This window comes from Portunus trituberculatus, chromosome 50 (genome assembly GCF_017591435.1).
Source record: "Portunus trituberculatus isolate SZX2019 chromosome 50, ASM1759143v1, whole genome shotgun sequence".
Lineage (NCBI taxonomy): Eukaryota > Metazoa > Arthropoda > Malacostraca > Decapoda > Portunidae > Portunus > Portunus trituberculatus.
Window position 1 is genome coordinate 30415161 of NC_059304.1, and position 24132 is coordinate 30439292.

Consider the following 24132-nt stretch of genomic DNA (forward strand, 5'->3'; position numbering starts at 1 on the left):
ACTAGCCTAACCCCACCTAGTCATGGACTTTCTCACCCACCAGCAAACAACTCCCCAAGTCCCTCCCCCCTATGGAATGAAGCATCCTGTGGACTCTCTACACCTACCATCTCATGCCACTGATCGGTCAACTGTCACCAAGACCCACTGCCCATAGCTGACTCAGTCACGAGGGATTTTGGGCAATGGTGACACAGCACTTGTGGTAGAGGTGTTGGTGAAGAATATCCACACCAAATGACACAATTATGTCACCAGTGTAACATGGTTTCCCTATGAGGATTGCTACCCTTCACATTGCTCAAACGAGAGTAAATCCCACCATTATTTAGTCCGTTAAGAGCTATCAGGCTGAATTCCTCCTACTGCTGTGCTGACCCCAATTCTAGGTAAGACCAGGTGATATAGGATTCTCTTAAGGGAAAAGTAACAGAGTGAATGTACCCTTCTACTTACTTGCCAAAAGCATACAGAGCACACTGTTTAGACTGAGCACATACATGATGTTACAATATTACTTATGGCATAAATATGTTAGGGTGCATGTGTGTACAGGGGATCCTCGCAATTCGATGGGGTTAGGGCGGTCTTTCATCAGTCAAATCAGCATTAATTTGAATTGTGAAGCAATTTTTCCTATAGGATACTTAAGAATTAGAGGGGATAGGGACCAACCTCCAGCCTAGACCCCACAAAAAAACACTATAACCTTTAAAAAACACTAACCTAGATTAAATCAGTAGTACTTCATTTATATCAAACGTTATTTTTTATTAAACACATTAGGCTGCTGTACAGTACATTTTTGGAAATAAAAAACACATGCATGATGATCTAGGGACACCCATTTGCAGTGCAATGACAATGTGAACTATACCTGCCTCACATTTTCTTATAAGCTCAAGCTTATCTTTGAAAGGCAGGAAGTTGTGCTTCTTAGGGCTGGGGAATGCCGGTTGGGGCGAGAGTGACGCAGATTAAGCGACACACAGGCCACAAGGCTGCCACTCTAAATTTTCATTTCTCCCTACCACTCGTGTGCATTTCCTCCTACTTTCACCTACCAATCCTGCACATTTTTCCCTATTTTCACCTACTCCAATCCCAAAATTCCTTTTTGTACATGCATATACTATTGTGTGAAAATAAACGTATTTATACTTTTCGCAGTTTTATTCTTTTACTACAAAAGAAATAAAAAACTTTCTGGTATAAAAAATTAAATATTCTTTGGTATCTTATCATATTAGACTGGACGATGTGCGCAGGAATAAGTGATCGACTCTTGTCCTAATGGAGCGCCTCGCCACATTGCACCATACTCCCACATGTTGCGTCAGATATATATATATATATATATATATATATATATATATATATATATATATATATATATATATATATATATATATATATATATATATATATATATATATATATATATATATATATATATATATATGTTAGGGTATGAATTGTATATAATCATTTTTTGACTGTGGACACTTTATCGTCCATTGTGTGGATTCCCTCACTATTGACAACGTGCCCTAAACAGGTGATTTTGGACTTAAAAAACTCGCATTTTGACAGTTTTACTCGAAGGCCGGCTTCATGCAGTCGCTGTAAAACTGAACGCAAAGTCTGAAGATGAGATTCAACAGATTTACTGGCGATGATGATGTCATCCAAATAGGCATATACAGAATTACCTTATATATACATATATATATATATATATATATATATATATATATATATATATATATATATATATATATATATATATAGGCACCTCCCTTTTAACACGTGTTCTGTTACCCCGATTTCGATCTTACACGACTTAAAATTTATTAATATATAGTCTGTTAACACGAAATGTTCGATGTTACGCGAGTTTGATTTTCCCACCTACTCTGGCTGAATATCCCGCCACCAGAGTGTGGGAGAGGAGGTCCAACTGACTCCTGCGCTCCCACTCTCTGCCTGTTGTCCTCAGTGTGAAGCTAGCCCTCACAGCATAAATTAATACAAATATGGTATTTGTGTTTGTTTAGGAAATCTAGTAAAAAAAATTCAAAAATAGATGGACTTTCCCGAAGTCCAGGAATGCAACCCCAACTATTACCATTATTTCTTATGAAGAAATTATGTTCTGTTACCACGATTTCTGTTAACACAACGTCTCCAGGAACATAACCCTCATGTTAACGGGGAGGTGACTGTATACACACAGACACACACACACACAACCAAAATTGTTCTACAGATTCATAAATGGAAAAATAAGACAAAAAGAAACAATAGAAAAGTTAAAAGGAGAAAACGGAATGGTGGAAGACCCAAAAAGTATGGCAGAACTGTTAAATAGTAAATTTCGTGAGGTCTTTACTAAGGAATCCAAATTTGAAAGACCACAGGGTAATAGAGAGACTGTCTATATGAAAGAGATTAAAGTAACCAAGCTTGAAATAAAAAAGTTGATGACAGAATTGGATGAGGAAAAGGCAATGGGACCGGATGAAGTCTCAGGCAGAATACTGAAAGAATGTAGGGAAGAACTAGCAAGTCCAATATACAACATCATAAAATGCTCAATAGAAAATGGAACAGTCCCAGTGGAGTGGAAAAGAGCTGAGGTGGTTCCCATATATAAGAGCGGAAGGAAGGAAGAACCTTTAAATTACAGGCCGGTATCACTAACTAGTGTAATATGCAAGATGTGTGAAAAAGTAATAAAGAAGCAATGGATCGAGTTTCTTGAAGACAACAAAATATTATCAAATAGCCAATTTGGTTTTAGAAAAGGTCAGTCATGTGTGACAAATTTATTGAGTTTCTACTCTAGAATAGTTGATAAAGTACAAGAGAGAGAGGATGGGTTGACTGTATTTATTTAGATCTAAAAAAGGCTTTTGATAAAGTGCCACATGAAAGATTACTATGGAAGTTAGAGGAGAAGGGTGGCTTAAAAGGAAGCACATTGAGATGGATGAAGAATTACTTAAGGGGGAGAGAAATAAGGACGATAGTTAAAGATATGAAGTCCAAGTGGAGAACAGTAGACAGCGGAGTGCCACAGGGTCAGTATTGGCACCAATACTTTTCTCGTATATATAAATGACATGCCAGAGGGAGTGAACAGCTACATAAATCTGTTTGCGGACGATGCGAAACTGTGCAGAGTCATTAAACAAAAAGAGGATTGTGAAATACTACAGGAAGACTTAAACAAGATCTGGAAATGGAGCAAAAAATGGGAGATGGAATTCAATGTGGACAAAAGCCATGTCATGGAAATGGGAAAAGTGAAAGACGACCAGTGGGAATCTATAAGATGGGAGATGGAGTAGAACTAGAAAAAGTAAAAAAGGAAAAGGACTTGGGAGTGACAATGGAAGAAAATAATCAACCGGTTAGCCATATTGATAGAATTTTCAGAGAGACGTATAATTTGCTAAGGAATATTGGAGTAGCATTTCACTATATGGACAAGGAAATGATGAAGAAATTGATAAGTACTAAAATAAGACCTAGATTGGAATATGCAGGAGTTGTGTGGACTCCCCATAAAAGAAACACATAAGAAAATTAGAGAGACTACAAAAATGGCTACAAGAATGGTTCCAGAATTTAAAGGGATGGCATATGAGGAGAGACTAAAGGCAATGGATCTACCAACCTTGGAGCAGAGAAGAGAGAGAGGGATCTGATACAAGTTTATAAATTGATTAACGGAATGGATGAAGTGGATAATGAGAAACTGATCCTGAGAGAAGAATATGACTTTAGAAGCACAAGATCACATAGTAAGAAACTAAGGAAGGGACGATGTCTGAGAGATGTTAAAAAATTTAGTTTCCGCAAAGATGTGTTGAGACTTGGAACAGTTTGAGTGAGGAAGTGGTATCAGCAAAGAGTGTACATAGTTTTAAAGAAAAATTGGATAAGTGTAGATATGGAGACGGGACCACACGAGCATAAAGCCCAGGCCCTGTAAAACTACAACTAGGTAAATACATATATATATATATATATATATATATATATATATATATATATATATATATATATATATATATATATATATATAATGTAATGGGTGTCCAGACAAATATTTATAGTGTTTGAAATAAAAAAAAAAAAGACATTCCCCTACATGTTGTCAATAAACTCTCTAGTTTCCCTTGCAAATTGCTGTTTTCCCCATAGGCATCCCCTACCCCCTACATTAGGCTAATATTACCTACTGTAGGGGATTTTCCTTATGAGTGGCAACCTTGGCACAGGGTAGCCTCGGTTTACACTTCCGCCTGGCGGGAAATTTGGGTTGGCGGCAGATCTGACCGGGTGGGTGGCACGCAAGATATGAATGTCGAGCTGGCGAGTCAGTTGGTCAAACATTGAGGATTGGGTATTAATTAACTGAGTTCAAACTGGCAATAATTCGAACTGTGAACGGTCAAATCACGAGAATCCCCTGTATTTGTCTGATAGGTGCAAGTGTAAGACTAGATGAAGAGGAAAAAGATGTGTTTTGTATTTGTGAGAAACAGCGAAGGAAGTGTGAAACTGGTAGGCATAGTTTTTAGAAATGGAAAAAAATGTGACTTTTACAGTAAGGAAGGAGAGAATGGAAATATGGAAGAAAATGGATGAGTTTTAGGGCACACTACACCACCACCACAGAAAGCTTCTACCATTACTTCCCAGCACAAAGTGTAACAGTGCACCCATCTTATGCCCTCTGGATGACATCCTGCATCAAATGACTCATTTGTCAATGGAACAGAGCTTTCTACTCTTGCCCAGTCCAATAAAGGAAAGTAAGGAACAGAGTTATACAGCAGATTAAGACTGTGAAGGCAAGTTGTTAACCAGACAAAATTCACCAGCTTAAACTTGCCAACTACAAGAGTGGTATTCTAAGATCAAAGCTATGTGTGGTGTACAAGAGAATTCTTCATCTTTTCCTTGTACCTCACACTTTTCTGCTAATCTAGTGGTGGAAGAGATCAATTGTCACTTTGCCACTATCTATCAAACTTTCCCTCCCCACCACTCCACTCCTCTCTTGTCCTATCTCCCCACTCCCTCCCCTCGTCCTACAGTTCAGGTGGTGAATATATTCAAGAGAATACTCCAATTAAAACCACAATTCACACTTTCTGACCTTCCTATTAAGATTTATAGAGTTTGCTCCATTAACTACCTACACCCCTGTGCTCAATAATAAATACATCTCTCTCTCTCTCTCTCTCTCTCTCTCTCTCTCTCTCTCAGCATTCATACTCCTTAGACTGGAAAAAATCGCTTGTCACATTCATTCCTAAAACTCTCATTCCACAGTCACTTAACAACTTCAGGCCAGTCACTATCACACACATCCCTAGCCTCGTTTGTAAAGACTTTATGTTCGACTGGACTTACTAGTCAAAAAGTCTTCTGACATCCAACAGTTAGGCAACAACCTAATCAGCTTCCTTCAATTCATTCACAGTCACCTGGACAAAAAACACCTCTCTAGCTATTGTTTTTGTGGACTTCAGAAAAGCCTTTGATCTTGTAGATCACACTGCTGTCTTTAATAAGGCCATCAGTTTGGGTCTCCTTCCCTACTTGATAATGTGGCTAGCCAACTTCCTTACAGGGAGGCAACAGGCTATCCATTACCAGGGGCCCATCTCCTCTTTCCAAAAGCTGACCTGTGGAGTCCCCTAGGGCACCAAGATAGGTCCATTGTGCTTCCTGTTACTGACTACTGTTGACCCTCACTAATTCCACTCAGCTTCTGTGAAGTACTGTTGACCCTCACTGATTCCACTCAGCTTCTGCGAAGTATTCCCTTAACTTTGCGAAACCTGCCTTCCCATAATTATATCTTTCATTTTGGTGGTTTGTTCTTATTTATTGCTGAGCCACTGTCTAGGCTGAATTCAATTAACAGTTTAGGGAGGTGGTGGTATAGTGGATAAAGTGGTGAGTGTGGGATTGGGCATATGTATACATGTAGGTTCAAATCCCACCATGTACTGCCTTAAAAACTTTGCCATTTGTTGAGTGGTTTAATGTTAGCTACATGTCACCATAATAATGAGGTTCTAGGTGATTACACCAATGATGCATTTGGGTGGTAATATTGGCCCTAATATGGGTACCACTATAAATAAAATTGCTTGTGCTACTAATGGGTGGAAGCTGAACAGTACTTTCTATACGTACTCTTCAAATACACCTACAGGTGTTACAGGCCAAAAAGTAAAAAAACAGATGGTCACTTTTCCCTTGAGGGCACTGATAATTATAATTCATTTCTTCAATAATGTCAATCTCTTTCATGGTCAATAGATCAAGCCTTTCTTTATACTCCTCTTGATTCCATGCATTAATTGTTGGTGGTATATATGCTACTGCAACATCTCTTTTTCCTTTTCTCTTTCCTTTTATCTTAAATTTGATTACTTCTGCCTTACCTTTTCCCATCTCTACATTTTCCACTGCTATATTTTTCTGGATCAGTAATATCACTCCTCCTCCTTTCTTACTTTTCCTAGATCTCAACCACACATAACTTCCATCTCCAATATTCATATTTTCTTCTGGCTCATTTAGTTTAGTTTCTGCAATGCTCATGATGTCTGGCTGATTTATCTTAATGTAATTGTTAACTTCATGTAACGTTGATATTATGCCATTTATGTTTGTGTATGCTACTGATCATTTACTGTTTCTATTTACATTACTGACTCCTCTTATTTTTTCCTTGTCAGATACCACTTCCTCATCCTCTCATCCTTGACCTTCCAGTAGAGCTTTTCCTTCTCTTCTTCCTATGTTTTTTTTTTTTCCTCTATTATAAGATCATTTATTTTATTTGTCTCCTCCTTATTCATGTCCCATTTATCCAAATTTTTTTGTATTGTTCTGTCTTGTCCAGCCTCCATGCATGTTCTATCACCTCTGATGCAATAGTTTGTGCTCTGAATTTGACTTTCAATAGTCTTCTTCCTCCATCTGTATATTTTCCTACTCTTGTGTACTTCCTCGATTTCACTCACCCAGTCCTCACCTTCTCCCTGAATACTTCTTACCACATCTTCTACTACCTTTCTTTGTTCTTTCTCCCCCTTTGATTTGACAAGTTAATTTTCTTCATTTAACCCAAAGATAACCTACTCTTTTTCTTGTCCATTGTATCCCTTACCATCAATTTTATTTTTCAATATCCTTCACACACTGCCTCTTCCTAATCTTCTTTGCACATCCTCTTGTCCTCCCCGCTTCTTTTGTCACCAGCACCAGGTCTTGCTTGTCTATCTTTTCAATGCCATTAAACATTTTATGCATTGTTATTAGGTCTCCTCTCTTTTGCCTTGTAAGGTTGGCAATCACATTTCCTTCAGCTTTTCTTCATATGTTAGGTCTTTTAGTTCCAGCACCATCTTTGTAGCTATCCTCTGGATCCATTCTAGTCTTCTTATATCCTTTTTCAAGCTCAGCAACCACACCACTGCTGCATATTCCAGCTTTGGACACATCATAGTCATAATAATTTTTCATCATATCCTTCTCAGAGTACTGAAATGCCACCCTAATATTAGTCAACATTTTATACCTTGATCCAAATATCTTACTTATGTGTTTTCTGCGGCTCAGAGTTTCTTGTATAACCACTCCCAGATCTTTCTTTCTCATCACTTTTCGTGGCAACATTTTTGTGGCAGCCACTTTTCGTTGCAGCCATCTATCACTAAAAAGCGTCTTGTGTGCACCTGGCCTTACTCATAACAGTCAAAAAGACAATATCTAGTAAGTAACATTCATGCTTATGAAACCTACCATTACAATATAGACTGGCCAATGCACTCAGTAAATTCATTTGATGTTCAGGAAACAAATTTTGACAACTCAACATAATGAAAGTCTAATAAAAAGGAGCTATTTACTTGGGTAATATCACCCAACAAGACTAAGACATCTTTAAACATACCTCATTGATGGCAACTTGCATGTTGGAAGCTTCATTGTAAAATTCACCTCGGATATAAATATATGCAGCCCTGGCTCCCATTGCCCGACCAGCCACCAGACATCCCTCCACTAATTTATGAGGATCATGTCGCATGATTTCTCTGTCCTTGCAGGTACCAGGCTCACCTTCATCTGCATTTACCACCAGGTATTTTGGACGCCCATCTGACCTGAAGAGACAGAGGAATTACAAGTATTAGTCTTAGATGGTTACAGGATTTTCTCAAGGCAACATGATGTTTACACACTATTGCTTTTCATAAGGAGGTAATAGACACCTACTGAAACAATGATTTACTCCCAGCGAAGTCTAATAGCACTAATTCGGGGGGTGCTGTACACCTTCCATTGAAGCTATTTGTGATCTTGCTGAACATTTCCCTTCCTTTTCTTTCCGTTCCTTTGTGTCTCATAACTCAAGGAGGCATTCACAGCCTGCCCTCTAAAGACAACTCTCCTACTTCTCACAAAACTACATACACTTACCACACTTACAGCCTTCATTTAAAATTAGAAATTAAAAATAAAAATGGCTAAAACAAATAAGTAATATTTCAGATTTTTCAATACCTCGAGTTTTGAGATCGTTGAGTGTAGCAATTTAGTGTTATACCTAAGGAACCAAGCAAGCATGAAACTTGAGTGGTATAAAATACTTGAGTTTAGCAGTTTAGTGCTATACCTAAGGATCCAAGCAAGCATGAAATTTGAAAGAGTAGTATAAAGTATTATGATCTTTATTTTTACCGAACTAAAAGTATGGCAATTAGTCAGTCTCCTTTAATTTTACAAAATACTATCAGATTACAGTCACAAGACAACAACTCACGGTTTGTTCATAAAGCTCCACTTCATGCCAGTGGGAAAGCCAGCACCTCCTCGGCCTCGCAGTCCTGAAGTCTTGATTTCTCCAAGAATCCACTCATGACCCTTGTTCAAAATCTCTTTGGTCTTGTACCAGTCACCTCGACTCATGGCTCCTTTTAGTCGCCAGTCGTGGCGACCATACAGATTAGTAAAGATACGATCTTCATCTGCTAAGGGTCCATATACCTAATAAGAAAACGGAAAAAAATATTTATTAACCTCTTCCGGGTGGAGGATCTATATAGATGTTTAAAAAACGGGACTTTTTGTAGGATCGTCTATATATATTATTTTACTGCACTTATTTGTAGTGTGGCCTATATATAGATGATTCCATACAAGTAACAAAATTTATAAAATGAATCGCTATTTGCCATCTCAAACACCCAAACATTGGTCAACATGGCCTCTCAAGGTGACCACCACTTGTGCTTTGCTGATGATGGATATGTTATGCACACAAGCTAACACCGGAAATTTTTGCATTTTTTACACTTTTTTACACTTACTATGTACCACACACCAGCAACGTTGTCTAAAAATGAATAGGTAAAAAAGAAGTACATATGTGGAAAATACAAAGAAAAGTGGAAGTAATTAACATCCAAGTCACAAGTCCTGGATGTGAGTAACTAAAACATTCATACAAATAAATTGAAACATTATTATCAACCAAACACAAACAACACTTACATATAGATTCAATTGTTTGTTCAGTTTTGTGGCAGAATCTATATATAGATGTCAATTGCTCAGTTTTGCAGCAGAGTCTATATATAGATTCAATTGTTTGTTCAGTTTTGTGGCAGAGTCTATATATAGATGTCAATCTGGAGTACCCAATTGCTGGGAAACTATATACTATAGACATATGGATGAAAGTCAGCAGAGTCTATATATGTATGATTTTTTTTTATTTGGTAGTTCACTCATCTGCCTTGCTACAAGAAAGGGGAGATAAATAACTTATAGGGGCCAATAAGAATGACATTCATACAGAGTCCAACCTCAGTTACCAAATACCAACCTTTTCAGACAAATTGCTTTTCAAATAAATATCTAAACTTATAATTGCTTCATTTGCTGAGTTATGTTTTCAAACAAAGGTTACTTAACTTGAAAATCAGAACACAAAGCAAGTTTCAATTTTTTTTATGTAACAGGGGGAAAACTGGCCACAGACAACATAAACTTAAGAGGGGAGAGAAAAAAAAAAAAAATAGCATACAAGTTGCCAATCCCCTAGCACGTCCATGAGAGTTAGGCAAAATAAAGGGATGTCTTGAAACCTCCCTCTTAAATAAAGTCAAGCCATAGAAAGTTAGAAATACGCAAGTAGGCAGGGAATTCCAGAGTTTAGCAGAGAAAGGTAGGAATGATCGAAAGTACTGGTTAATTCTTGCATTAGAGAGTTGGACATAATAGGAGTGAGAGGAAGAAGAAAGTCTTGTGCAGCGGGACTGCAGGAGAAATGGACATATGCAGTTGGCAGGGAAATAACAGTAGAAGATAGCAAGAGATGCAATATCCTGACAGTGAGAAAGAGGCTGAAGATAGTCAGTCGGAGAAGAGGAGTTGATGAGATTAAATGCTTTTGATTCCACCCTATCTAATAAAACTGCATGAGTGGAAACCCCCATACATGCGAAGAGTACTCCATACATGGGTAGATAAAGACCTTGAACAGGGTTAGCAATTGGGAGTGGGGAGTGAGAAAAACTGGCAGAGATGCCAGGACCATGTTTTTCTCCCTTTCATCAGTTGGACATTTCTTGGCATTAAACTCCAATTTCCACTTCTTGCTCCATTCATAGATCTTGTTTAAATCTTCCTGTAACAGTAGACAGTCCTCTCTGGTTTTGATAACTTTCAGCAACTTTGCATCATCAGCGAATAAATTCATATAGCTGTTTATCCCAATGTGAATGTCGTTTACATAAACTTGAAACATAATGGGGGCTAACACTGACCCTTGTGGCACTCCGCTAGTTACTTTACTCCAAGATGAGTATGTATCTCTGATCACAGTTCTCATTTCCCTATCCTTCAAATAATCTCTTGTCCATTCGAGCAAGGTTCCACACAGTCCTCCTATGATCTCTAGTTTCCAAAGAAGTCTTCCGTGAGGGACTATCAAATGCCTTTTTAATGTCAAGGTATACTGTGTCTACCCATCCATCTTTGTTTTCAAGTCCTGCAATAACTCTCAAGTGGAAGCTTAATAAATTTGATACACATGACCGCCCTGTCCTGAATCCAAATTGTCTGTTCGATATGACTTGCTCCTCTTCTAGAAATTTCACCCACTTTTCTTTGATAATTATTTAACATAACTTCCCTACAACACTTGTAAGTGATACTGGTCTGTAGTTTAGTAGTTCAGTTGCCTTTCTTCCTTTAAATATCAGTGTTACATTGGCTCTCTTCCACTCTTGTGGAACTTTCCCTTCATTTATTAAACTTTTAATTATTTCCCAAATTGGATCCAGTAATTGCTCTTTATATTCTTTTAACACCCAGCCTGATACACCATCTGGCCCCATTGCTTTTCTGACTTCCAACCATTCCAGTAATCTTCCAATATCCTCTTTGTGCACTGCAATCTCCTGCAATCCTTGGCAATTCAATGTCTTATCAAGTTCTGTGAAATCATCATCTTCAGTGAATACCATTTTGAAGCTCTCATTCATTATTTCACACATTTCTTTCTCTGTTTAGTATGTCTTTCCTTCTTTAATTATTTTTTCAATTGTTTACTTATTCTTCGTTTTGCCATTTATAAACTTGTGGAAAAGTTTGGGTTCATCCTTGCTTTTATCCACTACATCTTTCTCAAACTTTCTTTCTTCCTCTCTCCTTACTCTAATATATTCATTTCTAGTATCTTTGTACTGCCGACTATTATAGTCACTTCCCTGATTTAAGAGTTTCTTCCATGGTTTATCCTTTGCCTTTTTTGCTTGTATACATCTAGCATTGTACCAAGCATGTATTTTTTTCTGAACTCTATAAGCAGGAACAAACTTTTTTACTCCTTCATAGTATTTTTGTAAGAATATATCATATTTCTCTTGTACAGTCTTCCTGCACATAATATTACTCAACTCAATATCAGCAAAATAACTCCTTAATTTTTCAAAATCCGCTTTTGCATAATTTAATCTCTCTCCTTTATAGTCCTCTCTGTAACTTATCTCATCTTCCTCCTGCATTTGCACCTCTAATGTCACATGATCACTTTTCCCCATTGGACTAAGGTATTGTATGATTGGAGGGGACTCTGGTTTCTTTGTGAAGACTAAGTCCAGCAATGATGGTTCTTCTACCCCCTGTACCTTGTTGACTCCTTCACCCACTGGTCCCATTGTATTAACCATAGTTAGCTGTAACACTTTCTCACTCCACTGCCCAGCATTTTCCATTACTTTCATCTCTCTCCACTTTATTTTTTTTACAGTTAAAGTCTCCTACTATGAGTATTTTTCTATCTCTTCTTATCATGTTACCTAGGCACTTTATCACCTCTCTTTGAATATCTTTATGCTCTTCTCATCCCCATGTATTAGTCTTTGGTGGAACATAAGTGACTATAATTTTTCTTTTTTTCAAATCTTCTGTTCTGATTGTTACTCCCATTACTTCCACCATATTGCACATCCTCCACACATATGTTATCACGAACCATTATTAGCACTCCTCCTCCCCCTTTATCCTTCCTGTCCCTCCTCCAGGTATTATATCCTTCCTCTTTAAAGTTGACATGGATCTCTTTTTTCAGTTTTGTTTCAACAATGCACATTACATCTGGCTTTTTCTCTTTTAAATAATCCCTTACTTCCAATATACTTGATAACAAATCATCTATGTTAGTATAAGTCACTCTTAATTTATTACTTCCTACATGACCTCCACTTTTTCCTTAGATACCACTTCTTTAGTCTCATATCCAGAACCCTCCAGTAAAAATTCTTTTTCTCTATCTCTGTCCTTTTCTCGTTTTTTTCCTTAGCTTCACTTCTTAACACTTTCTCCTTTTCCCTTTCCTCTATGCTCATATCTCTTTTTATCCATATTTCCCTATGACCGATATCATCAGCCAGCTTCCCTTTTCTAGCCATAATTTCCTCTACAGCCACTTGAGATCTCATTTTCACCTTTATTAGTCTCTTTCCTCCTTCACTATACCTTCCCAGTCTAACCACTTCCTCTACCTCTTGCTCAAATTCTTGTGTCTTATCTTGATAACTGTTTTGGCCATTTCCCTTTCTTCACGTTGTTTGGATTTTTCCTTTCTCTCATCCCATAAATCACAAAGCTTTTTTTCTTGTCCACTGCATCTCACACTAAATCTTCCTTCTCCCTGATAATTTCTATTACAGCAATTTTTGGGGTTCTCCTGAATTTGCCTCCTTAACCCTTCTGAAAATTTGACTTTTTCCTCTTCTTGCTCTTCTTTCCATTCATTTCTAAATTCTTTCAACTTGTTATCACATAGATCACCTTCTACCCTGTCTGTAATCCCTTGCTGCACTTTATCCTGCAAGTTCTTTAGAGAACTTTCATAATTTTGACATGTTATTTTAAGAACGTCATGTGTGTGTGTGTGTATTCACCTAGTTGTAATTTTACAGGGCCTGGGTATCATACTCGTGTGGCCCCATCTCCATATCTACACACATCCAACTTTCCTTTAAAACTATGCACACTCCTCGCTGACACCACCTCCTCACTCAAACTATTCCACACCTCCACACATCTTTGTGGGAAGCTATATTTCTTTACATCCTTCAAACATATTCCCTTGACTATCTTTTTACAATGTGATCTCGTAGTTCTATTTAAATTTTCCTCTCTCAACATCATTTGCTCATTATCCACTTCATCCAAACCGTTCAACAGTTTATAAACCTGTATCAAATCTCCTCTTTCTCTTCTTTGTTCCAAGGTAAGCAAATTAATTTCTTTTAATCTCTCCTCATAGGTCATTTCTGCCAATTCCAGAACCATTTTTGTTGCCATTCTCTGCAATCTCTCCAACTTCCTTATATGCTTCTTTTTATAAGGGGACCAAACCACTCCAGCATATTCCAATCTTGGTCTAATTACCGTAATAATCAATTTCTTCATCATATCTTTATCCATATAATGAAAGGCTAATCCAATATTTCTAATCAAATTATATGTTTCTCCAAACATCTTGTCAATATGAGCCTCAAACTGCCCATGGTCTTGTATTATCACTCCCAAATCCTTTTCCTTTTCCAGCTTTTTCAACAATACTCCTTCACCCATCTTATATGACCCTCTTGACCGTCTTCCACTCTTCCCCATCTCCATCACATGACTTTTGCTCAGATTAAATTCCATCTCCCACCTCTTGCTCCACTCCCAAATCCTATCGAGATCTGCCTGTAAAATTTCACAATCTTCTTCACTCTTCACACACCTACACAACTTCACATCATCCACAAACAAATTAATATAACTGTTTACTCCCTCTGGCATATCATTAATATATACAAGGAAAAGTATTGGTGCCAGCACTGAACCTTGTGGGACTCCACTCTCCACCACCAACCAGTCCGACTTTGCATCCCTTATTACCATTCTCATCTCCCTCCATCTCAAGTAGTTTTCCATCCACTTTAACACTTTTCCCTTCAGTCCTCCATAAATCTCTAATTTCCATAGCAGTCTCATGTGAGGTACCTTGTCAAAAGCTTTTTTTAAATCCAAATATACACAGTCCATCCATCCCTCTCTCTCTCTCTTGTATTTGTCAACCACTCTTGAATAAAAGCTCAGTAGATTTGTTACACATGACCTCCCTTTCCTAAAGCCAAATTGATGATCTGCTAATAACTTATGATCCTCCAGGAACCGTATCCAATATTTCTTTATCACCCTCTCACAAATCTTACCGACCACACTTGCTAAAGACACAGGTCTATAGTTAAGAGGCTCCTCCTTACTGCCTCCCTTATAAATGGGCACCACTTCAGCTCTTTTCCACTCTACCAGTACTTTCCCGGTTTCTAATGAGCACCTTATAATATCATATAATGGATCTATCAATTCTTCTCTACAGTACCCTCCCGAGTTTAGTGCTTGCTTTCTTCTTAAGATATAGCGCCAAACTCGAGGATCGCTAAACTCGGGGTATTGAAAACAATGTAAAAACGCTTATTCATTCTGGCCCGGGACGAAGCTGATTTTTTTTCCTCCCCACTTTACTCCCTTATTTCAAAATACCGATAAATTGGTGGGTGTATTCAGTTTCAGTGAAGAATGCTCTTGTTAAGACGAAAAAACTGGGATACACACTTTATTGAAAAGAACAAAAAGAGAAAAGAAATAATAAGAACTCTAACAGCACATAATCTCACTCTGGGGCATGGTCCGCTAGCGCAAAGCCTTCAAATTCGTTGCCCAAATCCACGGGGGCTACCTTATCGTCGACCAGCAGCTCATCACCATCATCATCCTTCTCAGCAACAACAGTAGGTGGTGTGTCTTCTCGCTTGTCACGGTTACTGAAGTATCTTGTGATCAAGGCCTGTTGTCGTTTTTTCATTCGTGCTTTGTACATCTGTTTGTATTCATTTAATCCCTTTTGAACTGCGTGGATGCATGTCACACGTCGGTCAGAATTTGAATCAAAATTGCAAATGGCCTCCTTTAATTTTTCTGTAATTGCAAATATTTCTGTTAATTGGTAAACAGTTAGCTCATCGTCCTTTTCCTTTTACTCTTCTTTTTCTTCTTCCTCGTGCTCCTTTTCAAGCATGTCTTCCGCACTAGGTTCGGCGACTCTCTCTCCAATAAGATTTTCTATGTCAGAGAGATCGTAACCGCCGTCCTCAGTCATCTGTTTCAAGACACCAATGAAACTTTCCACCTCTTCTGTAGATGCGTCTGCTGCTTCACCCAGACATCGTGCCCTCTTGAACGAGTGTCTTTCTTTGAACCTTGAGAACCAGCCATTACTAGCAGAGAAAGGTGGAGGATTGTCAATGTTTAACTTACGTGCCACTGCAGCATATATTTCTCTTGCCTTCTGTCTTACCTTACCAGAAGATATGCACACATTTCGGTCATTTTTGTCAACAATATATTTCTTCAAATAGTGTTCTGTTGTTACCATCAACTTGCTTGTAGGATGCGTGATGTGAGCAACTTGAATCACAGAGCTCCTCGGCGTCTTTCAGGAAACGCTTTTATTTCCTCACGTTTCGCTCTTATTCCTCTAACAGTAGACTCACTAATGTTGAACAAGTTTCCAACGGCAACAGGTCCCATTCCAGCATCAAGCTTATCCAACACTTCGCCTTTTTCCTTCATGTTTAACAGTCTTTTCTTCTTACCCTGCCTCTCTGGCCTGCTTCCTTTTGCAAGTAGGTTTCTTGAGCCACATGCTGCAGTGCCTCCTTTATTTCCTGACATCACAATTAATTAGCTTGCATATAAGAACTATCAAGATGCTGGTGGAAGAGGGCTAAGGACGCATGCACACGTGGTCAGCTCAGTCAGCCAACTGCAGGAGTCTTGGGGCAGCATACGTGACGCCGCCCGGAAGTAAACGCGACCGATACTTGTCAAAGCAGCGCGAAACTCGGGGCGATACAGCCCCAAACTCGGGATGGTAAGAATTTAGGACTAAGCGCCAAATTCGAGGATCGCAAAACTCGGATAGCGCTAAACTCGGGAGGGTACTGTACATTCCTTCAATAATTTTCCTGAAACTTCATCTGGTCCCATCGCTTTATCATCTTTAAGTTCCTCCAACATTTTATATAACTCCTTTTTAGGTATCTTAATGTCATCCATGTGCACATTTCCTTCTACATTCTAAGGCTTTACAAACATTGTTTCTTTAGTAAATACTTGTTGAAACCTATTATATAGCAATTCCACGATATTCTTAGGGTCATCTACTATCTCTTGCTCTCCTTTTAACCTCTCAATGGACTCTCTCTTTTTAAGTTTACTATTTATGAACCTGTAAAATAATTTTGGATGTTCCTTACTCTTGTCTACAATATCTTTTTCAAATTTTTTTTCTTCCTCCCTCCTTACCGTCACATACTCATTTCTCGCCACTCTATAATTCTCCTTATTTAGTATATTCCTGCCCTTTTTCCATCTTTTCCAAGCCACATCTCTCTTTTCTTTAGCCTTAACACAAGTTGCATTAAACCAATCCTTTCTTCCACCCTCTCTCGGTTTATACTTTGGTACAAATTTCATAACTCCTTCTTTATAATATTTCATAAAGATCTAATATATTTTTTGCACTTCTCTGATTTGTATCATCTCCTCCCAATCTAATGTTCTGAAATAACTTTTCAAACTTTCTGTGTCCATCTTTCTATAATTCAATCTACCACTCCTGTATGTCTCGTCTTTCCTTCGCTGTGTTATTGCCATCTCCATTTCCATAACCACATGATCACTCTTCCCAAATGGACATTTGTATTGTATATCCCCACATAGGTACACTTTTCGTGTTAACACCAAATCCAGTCTAGCCGGTTCATCATCTCCTCTATATCTAGTATTTTCTTTCACCTTCTGTTCCATCATATTTTCCATCATTAGATTAAGGAATCTCTCTCCCCATGCTTCCTCTCCAACACCACTTACTAGATTTTCCCAATCTACCTCCTTACAATTAAAATCTCCTACTAGTATCACCTTTCTTTTTCCAGTTAATACACTTTCCAAACTCTGTAAAGTATCCTTGATCATATTGTCGTATTCCCTTAATGTCCAAGAATTTGTTTTAGGAGGTACATAGGTCACCATGATTATTAATTCTTTTCCATCACTTTTTAACCTTCTGCGTTGTTCTTCCCATACCAAACCTTATCCATATTTATCTCCTTCTTCGTCATAATCATAACTCCTCCTCCACCTTTACCCTCTCTATCCTTTCTCCATATATTATATTTATAATCCAAATTTACCTTTGTTTTTTCATGTAATTTTGTCTCAGTCAAACACACTATATCAGGCTTCTCTACCATCATATAGTCTTGCAATTCCAATCTGCTTGACAGTATCCCATCTATATTAGTATACATTACGGTCCACCAACTGCTCCCTCTAGGGGTTCCTCCGCATTCCTTCTCTCCACATACCACTTTCTGACTCTCTCTCCTATAACTCTCCAAAAAAACTTTTCTTTTTCCTCTTCAGACCATTCATCATTTTTCCTTTTCGCCTCTTCCAACAATTCCTTATATCGTCTCTTTTCCTCATTTCTATTTTTCCTTACGTACACCTCTTTACAACCTTCTTTCTCTCTTAATTTTGATGTTCTATATAAGATGTCCTCCGCAGATTGTTGTGACTTCAGTACTACTTTAATCGGTCTCCTTACTCCCTCCTTATACAGACCCAGTCTATGGATCTCTTCCAGTTCTTCTTGTAGGTCCTTTTTTTCACCATCATTTAGATTTTTGAACAGATCTCTTACCGTTTTTAATTCTTCCTTAATTCTCTTAGGCTTATATGTTATATTTTGTTCTTTCATCCCAAATATTAACACACTCTTCTTCTTTTCTGCTATTTCTCTTATCAATGTTTCCTTATTCTTCATAACAATAACCAGTTCCTTGGACCTTTCTTTTTTGTCTTCCTTCAACTGATCTTTAATTATTTCTTGTAATCCAACCATCTCTGCTTCCCTCAACTCAGTCCATTGTGATTTCTTCAATTCCCATTCCCTTTCAAACCTTTCATTCTGCTCACTGATCATTTCTTTAAAGTCATCTTTCTCCTTTACTACTCTCTCCATTTTCTCCTCCAACCGTCTCTTGTATTTTTCAACCTCCACTCTCAAGTGTGCATTCTCATCCACCAATCGTTTTTCATTTTCCTCCAGTCTCTTAACTCTTTCCTTCAAAGCCTTGTGTAATTCTCTATCCTGCTCCTCCTCACTCCTCTGAACTTTTAATTCCTTCACCAACTCCTCAAATCTCTTCTCCAACATTACCAATCTACCCTGCATTGTTGCTCCTGTTGAAGATGGACTCATGTTTTGACTGGCCACTTTTGGTTTTGCTCCCTGGGCCTCATCGCCATATTTTGAATTTGGTAACTTATTTCTTACCGGTCTATCCATTTTATTTCACTCTTCCTGGGAGCGTGTGGGTGTGTGGTGGTGTGCAATGAGGGCCAGGCCTGGTAGCTGTGTGTGTGGAGGGATACGTTGGCAGCTGTTATAGCTGGCCTTTGTGTGGTTCCCACTCTGTCGTTTAGAGTACGGAGGTTCTCACACCTCCGATCACTCTTATGTACATGCCACCAGGCTACGTTCACTCTGTACACTTGTTCACTTGCTCCGCTCGCCCTTTAATACCAATAACGATTCTCACTCAAGCACATTGCTTAGCGTGTGGAGTGTTAGTTAGATGCCACTGTGAGCAGGAGGCATGTCCGCTCTCCATGGAGCATGGAGTGTGTGTGTATTTACCTATTTGTATTTACCTATTTGTGTATTACAGGGCCCGAGCTAAGCTCTCTGTGACCTGTCTCCTTGTCCATTCCTGTCATCTCTCTCTTTCATCTGATTGACACACACCGCATCAACGACATCACTGCTCAGTTTATTCCACTTATCAATGCTACGATGCGGGAAACTATTTTCTCACGTCATTTAGACATGTCTTTTATTAGCTTTTTTCCATGTCCTCGGAGATGATTACTTGTGGTCACCTTTATCAACTCTCTGTCCAGTATGTCAATCTTGTTCACCAATTTATACATAGTTATCATGTCTCCTCTTGTTCTTTTCTCTTCTAATGTGGTCAGCCCCAGCTTCCTCAGTCTTTCCTCATATTCCTCAAGCTGCATATTCTAACTGGGGTCTTATTAAGGTACATAATATCTTCATCATTCCTTCATCTAGGTAGTGGAACGCAAGGCCAATATTTTGAAGCATGTTATATGTTTTCCAAAAAATCTTGTTAATGTGTTTCTCCGGTGACAAAGTGTTTTGCACGGTTATTCCTAAGTCTTTCTCCTCATTGGTCTCTTTAATTTTCTCATCACCCAGCCTGTAATCCCTGTTTGGTCTGTATCTACTTCTTCCCATTTTCATAACATGGGTCTTGTCTATATTAAATTCCATCTGCCACTCCTTACTCCACTCATATATCTTATCAAGATCTTCCTGTAACTTGTTACAATCTTCCACATTCCTTACTCTCCTCATAATTTTAGTATCGTCCGCAAACATGTTCATGTAACTGTCAATTCCTACTGGCATATCATTAACATAAATCAAAAACAGGATGGGATCCAGCACTGACCCTTGTGGAACTCCACTGGTTACCTTCCACTCGGACTTCCTTCCTCTCACCACTGTTCTCATTTCTCTTCCCACTAAGTAATTTTCCATCCATTTTGCTAGTTTATCATTTACTCCTCCAATCTTCTTTAGTTTCCACATCAGTCTTATTGTGTGGTACTTTATCAAAGGCCTTTCTCAAGTCCAGGTAGATAGCATCCACTCATCCCACTCTATGTTGTAGTATGTCAGTCACTCTTGAATAAAAACATAATAAATTGGATACACACGATCTTCCTTTTCTGAAACCAAATTGTCTTTCACTCAGAATGTTTTCACTTTCTAGATACTCACTCCACTTAGCTTTAATTACTTCTTCACATACCTTGCACAATATACTATTCAACGATACTGGTCTATAATTTAGCGGTTCCATTCTACTACCATTCTTATATATAGGCACAATGTCAGCTCTTTTCCACTCTTCCGGGACTAATCCTGTTCGTATGGAGGTTTCCACAATATCAAATACGGGGTTCAACAATTGATCCTTACATTCATTTAGCAACCTCCCAGATATGCCATCAGGCCCCACTGATTTATTAATATCCAGATTGCTTATAATTTTCCTTACACCTTCCTTAGTAACCATGATGTCCTGTATTTGCTTTATTTACGCAGGTCTTCCTCACATAAAATGCTCCTCCTTTGTAAACACTTTGCAAAAGTTGTCGTTCAAAATTTCAACTATATCTCCAGCATCCTCATATACTTCTTCCCCGTTTTTTACCTTTACTAATGCCTCCCTTATATTTAGTTTTCCATTTATGAATTTGTAAAACATTTTTGGGTCACTATCACAGTTTTCCACCACCCTCTGTTCATATTCCTTCTGTGCTGTTCTCCTTACTTCAACATATCTATTCCTTGCTGTTTTGTAAACTTCTCTTGATAATACATCACTGTTTTTCTTAAGTTTCTTCCATGCCTTTTCTTTGTTCTTTTTTGCTTCTTCACAATTTCTATTAAACCACTGTTTATTATTTAAAGTCCTCTTTCTGTAATATGGCACAAACTTGTTCACAGCAGAGTTATACAAATCCATAAATTTATCGTATTTCAATTGCATATCCCTTTCCTAGTATACCACAGACCAGTCAATTTCATTAAAGAACACCCTTATATGGTTATAATTTGCCCTAAAATAATTTAATTTTTCCTCCCTGCGTTCCACAATCTTATTCATGCTTAACCCGTAAAGTCCGACAGGCCTTAAATACGGCTGCATAGCACACTTCCGATAGTCCTTAAATGGGGCAGCTACTTTGAGCGCTAATAAAAACCGCGCTAGCATTGGTAGCGCTGCTATATTTGGTCATGACGTAGGCCTATGGTAGTACTGTCGGCTCCCAGGAAGCTCACCGCTCTAGCCAGCTAGTCTCCCGCAAATTTCTGTGAGGTGCGTGAGCGTCGTGTCGCGGTGATAATTATTTACGTATTTACGTATTTACTTATTTAAGGAACTATTATTTACAACTATGGCTACTGGTGCTAAGAAGAAGCTAAAGTTTAGTGATAAAAGTGATAGACAAGGCGGGACAAGACGCAAAGTGCACAGGTTGGAGGTAGATCCCGACGCCGCTATTGTGACAACATCGTCACCCACGCTTGATAAAAACATACGTAACTATAATCAGCCAATATGAGTGAAAACACGAAAAATATGTAAAAACACATAAAAACATGAGCAGAGCCTTACATTATGTAAGAATACACATAAAAGCACCTCCCCCGAGTTGCCGCTACCACAATCTTCTCCAATTATCGGTTATTATTCTGAGACAACCATAGTGAGTAGAGCAATAAAAACTTGTAGGATGATGCATTGTCATGTCTACTAACAGCAGATTTTTTTCCAGAGTAATTTATAAGAGTTGATTTTTATGATAATTGCGGTAATGGGAGGGTGCGAATTTTGCGGCCATCGGTCTTAGCGGGTTAATTCCGTATCCAGCTCAAAGACATCATGATCGCTTCTCCCCAAGGGACATTTATGTTCAATTTCCTCTTTTAGAGAGATGCCCCTGGTAAATACCAAATCCAACATTGCTGCAACATCTTGTCCCCTGCACCTTGTTGGTGATCTCACCCACTGTGTCATCAAGTTATTTGTTGCTACCTTTAACAATTCCTCTGCCCACTCACCACCATTCACCACTTCGTAGTCTTCCCACACTATTTCTTTATAATTAAAGTCTCCAACTACCATCACTCTATCCTTTCTAATGAGTTCTTGCTTCCTTCTGTCTAGAGTATTTCTCATCACCATTAGGTACTGTTCATATTCCCAAGCATTGGTTCTGGGTGGTATGTATACTGTTATAATATTAATGTCCCTCTTGCCATCTGTTATAAGCATACTTATCACTTCCTCATTTCTCTTACTATAGTTCACCTTTTTTACTATCAGATCTTCCTTAGTAAGAACCATTATACCACCACCTCCTTTATTTATTCTATCATTTCTCCATACTTTGTAGTGTTTTACAACAAACCAGTCTAGCTTTATTTCGGGCCTTAGCTTTGTTCCCACTACACACATTATATCCGGTTCGTTATTTCTTAGGTAATCCATACATTCTAGCCTCTTAGACAGAAATCCATCTATATTTGTGTAAGTCACTTGTATTCCATTCCTAGTCTCATTCTTCCATGTAATGTCTATTCCGTCTGTTTTATCCACCACTTCTTTAGCCTCCCATTTCTCATCCTCCAAAAAAACTTGGTCTTTTCCTCCTCTGTTCTTTCATCATTCCTCTCTTTCACTTCAGTGTATGTGTGTGTGTGTGTGTGTGTGTGTGTGTGTGTGTGTGTGTGTGTGTGTGTGTGTGTGTGTGTGTGTGTGTGTGTGTGTGTGTGTGTGTGTGTGTGTGTGTGTGTGTATATGTGTGTGTGTGTGTGTGTGTGTGTGTGTGTGTGTGTGTGTGTGTGTGTGTGTGTGTGAGTGTGTGTGTGTGTGTGTGTATTTACCTACAGTACCCTCCCGAGTTTAGCGCTATCCGAGTTTCGCGATCCTCGAGTTTGGCGCTTAGTCCTAAATTCTTACCATCCCGAGTTTGGCGCTGTATCGCCCCGAGTTTCGCGCTGCTTTGACAAGTATTGGTCGCGTTTACTTCCGGGTGGCGTCACGTATGCTGCCCCAAGACTCCTGCAGTTGGCTGACTGAGCTGACCACGTGTGCACGCGTCCTTAGCCCTCTTCTACCAGCATCTTGATAGTTCTTATATGCAAGCTAATTAATTGTGATGTCAGGAAATAAAGGAGGCACTGCAGCATGTGGCTCGAAGAAACCTACTTCGGCAAAGGAAGCAGGCCAGAGGCAGGGTAAGAAGAAAAGACTGTTAAACATGAAGGAAAAAGGCGAAGTGTTGGATAAGCTTGATGCTGAATGGGACCTGTTGCCGTTGGAAACTTGTTCAACATTAGTGAGTCTACTGTTAGAGGAATAAGAGCGAAACGTGAGGAAATAAAACGTTTCCTGAAAGACGCTCGAGGGAGCTCTGTGATTCAAGTTGCTCACATCACACATCCTACAAGCAAGTTGATGGTAACAACAGAACACTATTTGAAGAAATATATTGTTGACACAAATGACCGAAATGTGTGCATATCTTCTGGTAAGGTAAGACAGAAGGCAAGAGAAATATATGCTGCAGTGGCACGTAAGTTAAACATTGACAATCCTCCAGCTTTCTCTGCTAGTAATGGCTGGTTCTCAAGGTTCAAAGAAAGACACTCGTTCAAGAGGGCACGATGTCTGGGTGAAGCAGCAGACGCATCTACAGAAGAGGTGGAAAGTTTCATTGGTGTCTTGAAACAGATGACTGAGGACGGCGGTTACGATCTCCGTCAAATATTCAACGCCGATGAAACGAATTTGA

General features: G+C 38.6%; 1 protein-coding gene and 1 long non-coding RNA gene across 2 annotated transcripts in view; one reads left to right on the forward strand and one right to left on the reverse strand.

Moving 5' to 3' along the window:
• The window catches only part of LOC123500141 (NADH dehydrogenase [ubiquinone] flavoprotein 1, mitochondrial-like), a 134879-nt gene that overhangs the window by 80148 nt on the left and 30599 nt on the right, over positions 1-24132 (reverse strand). Inside the window, exons 3-4 of the mRNA XM_045248816.1 lie at positions 8861-9084; positions 7991-8201 (exon numbers count right to left, since the gene is read on the reverse strand). Of these exons, the coding sequence (XP_045104751.1) occupies positions 7991-8201; positions 8861-9084 (435 nt within the window). The remainder of the gene's footprint in view (positions 1-7990; positions 8202-8860; positions 9085-24132) is intronic.
• On the forward strand, positions 1416-23549 carry LOC123500143. Its single transcript, XR_006673187.1, has 3 exons — positions 1416-1462; positions 14838-14843; positions 23228-23549. It is a non-coding gene; the product is annotated as an uncharacterized LOC123500143 (long non-coding RNA).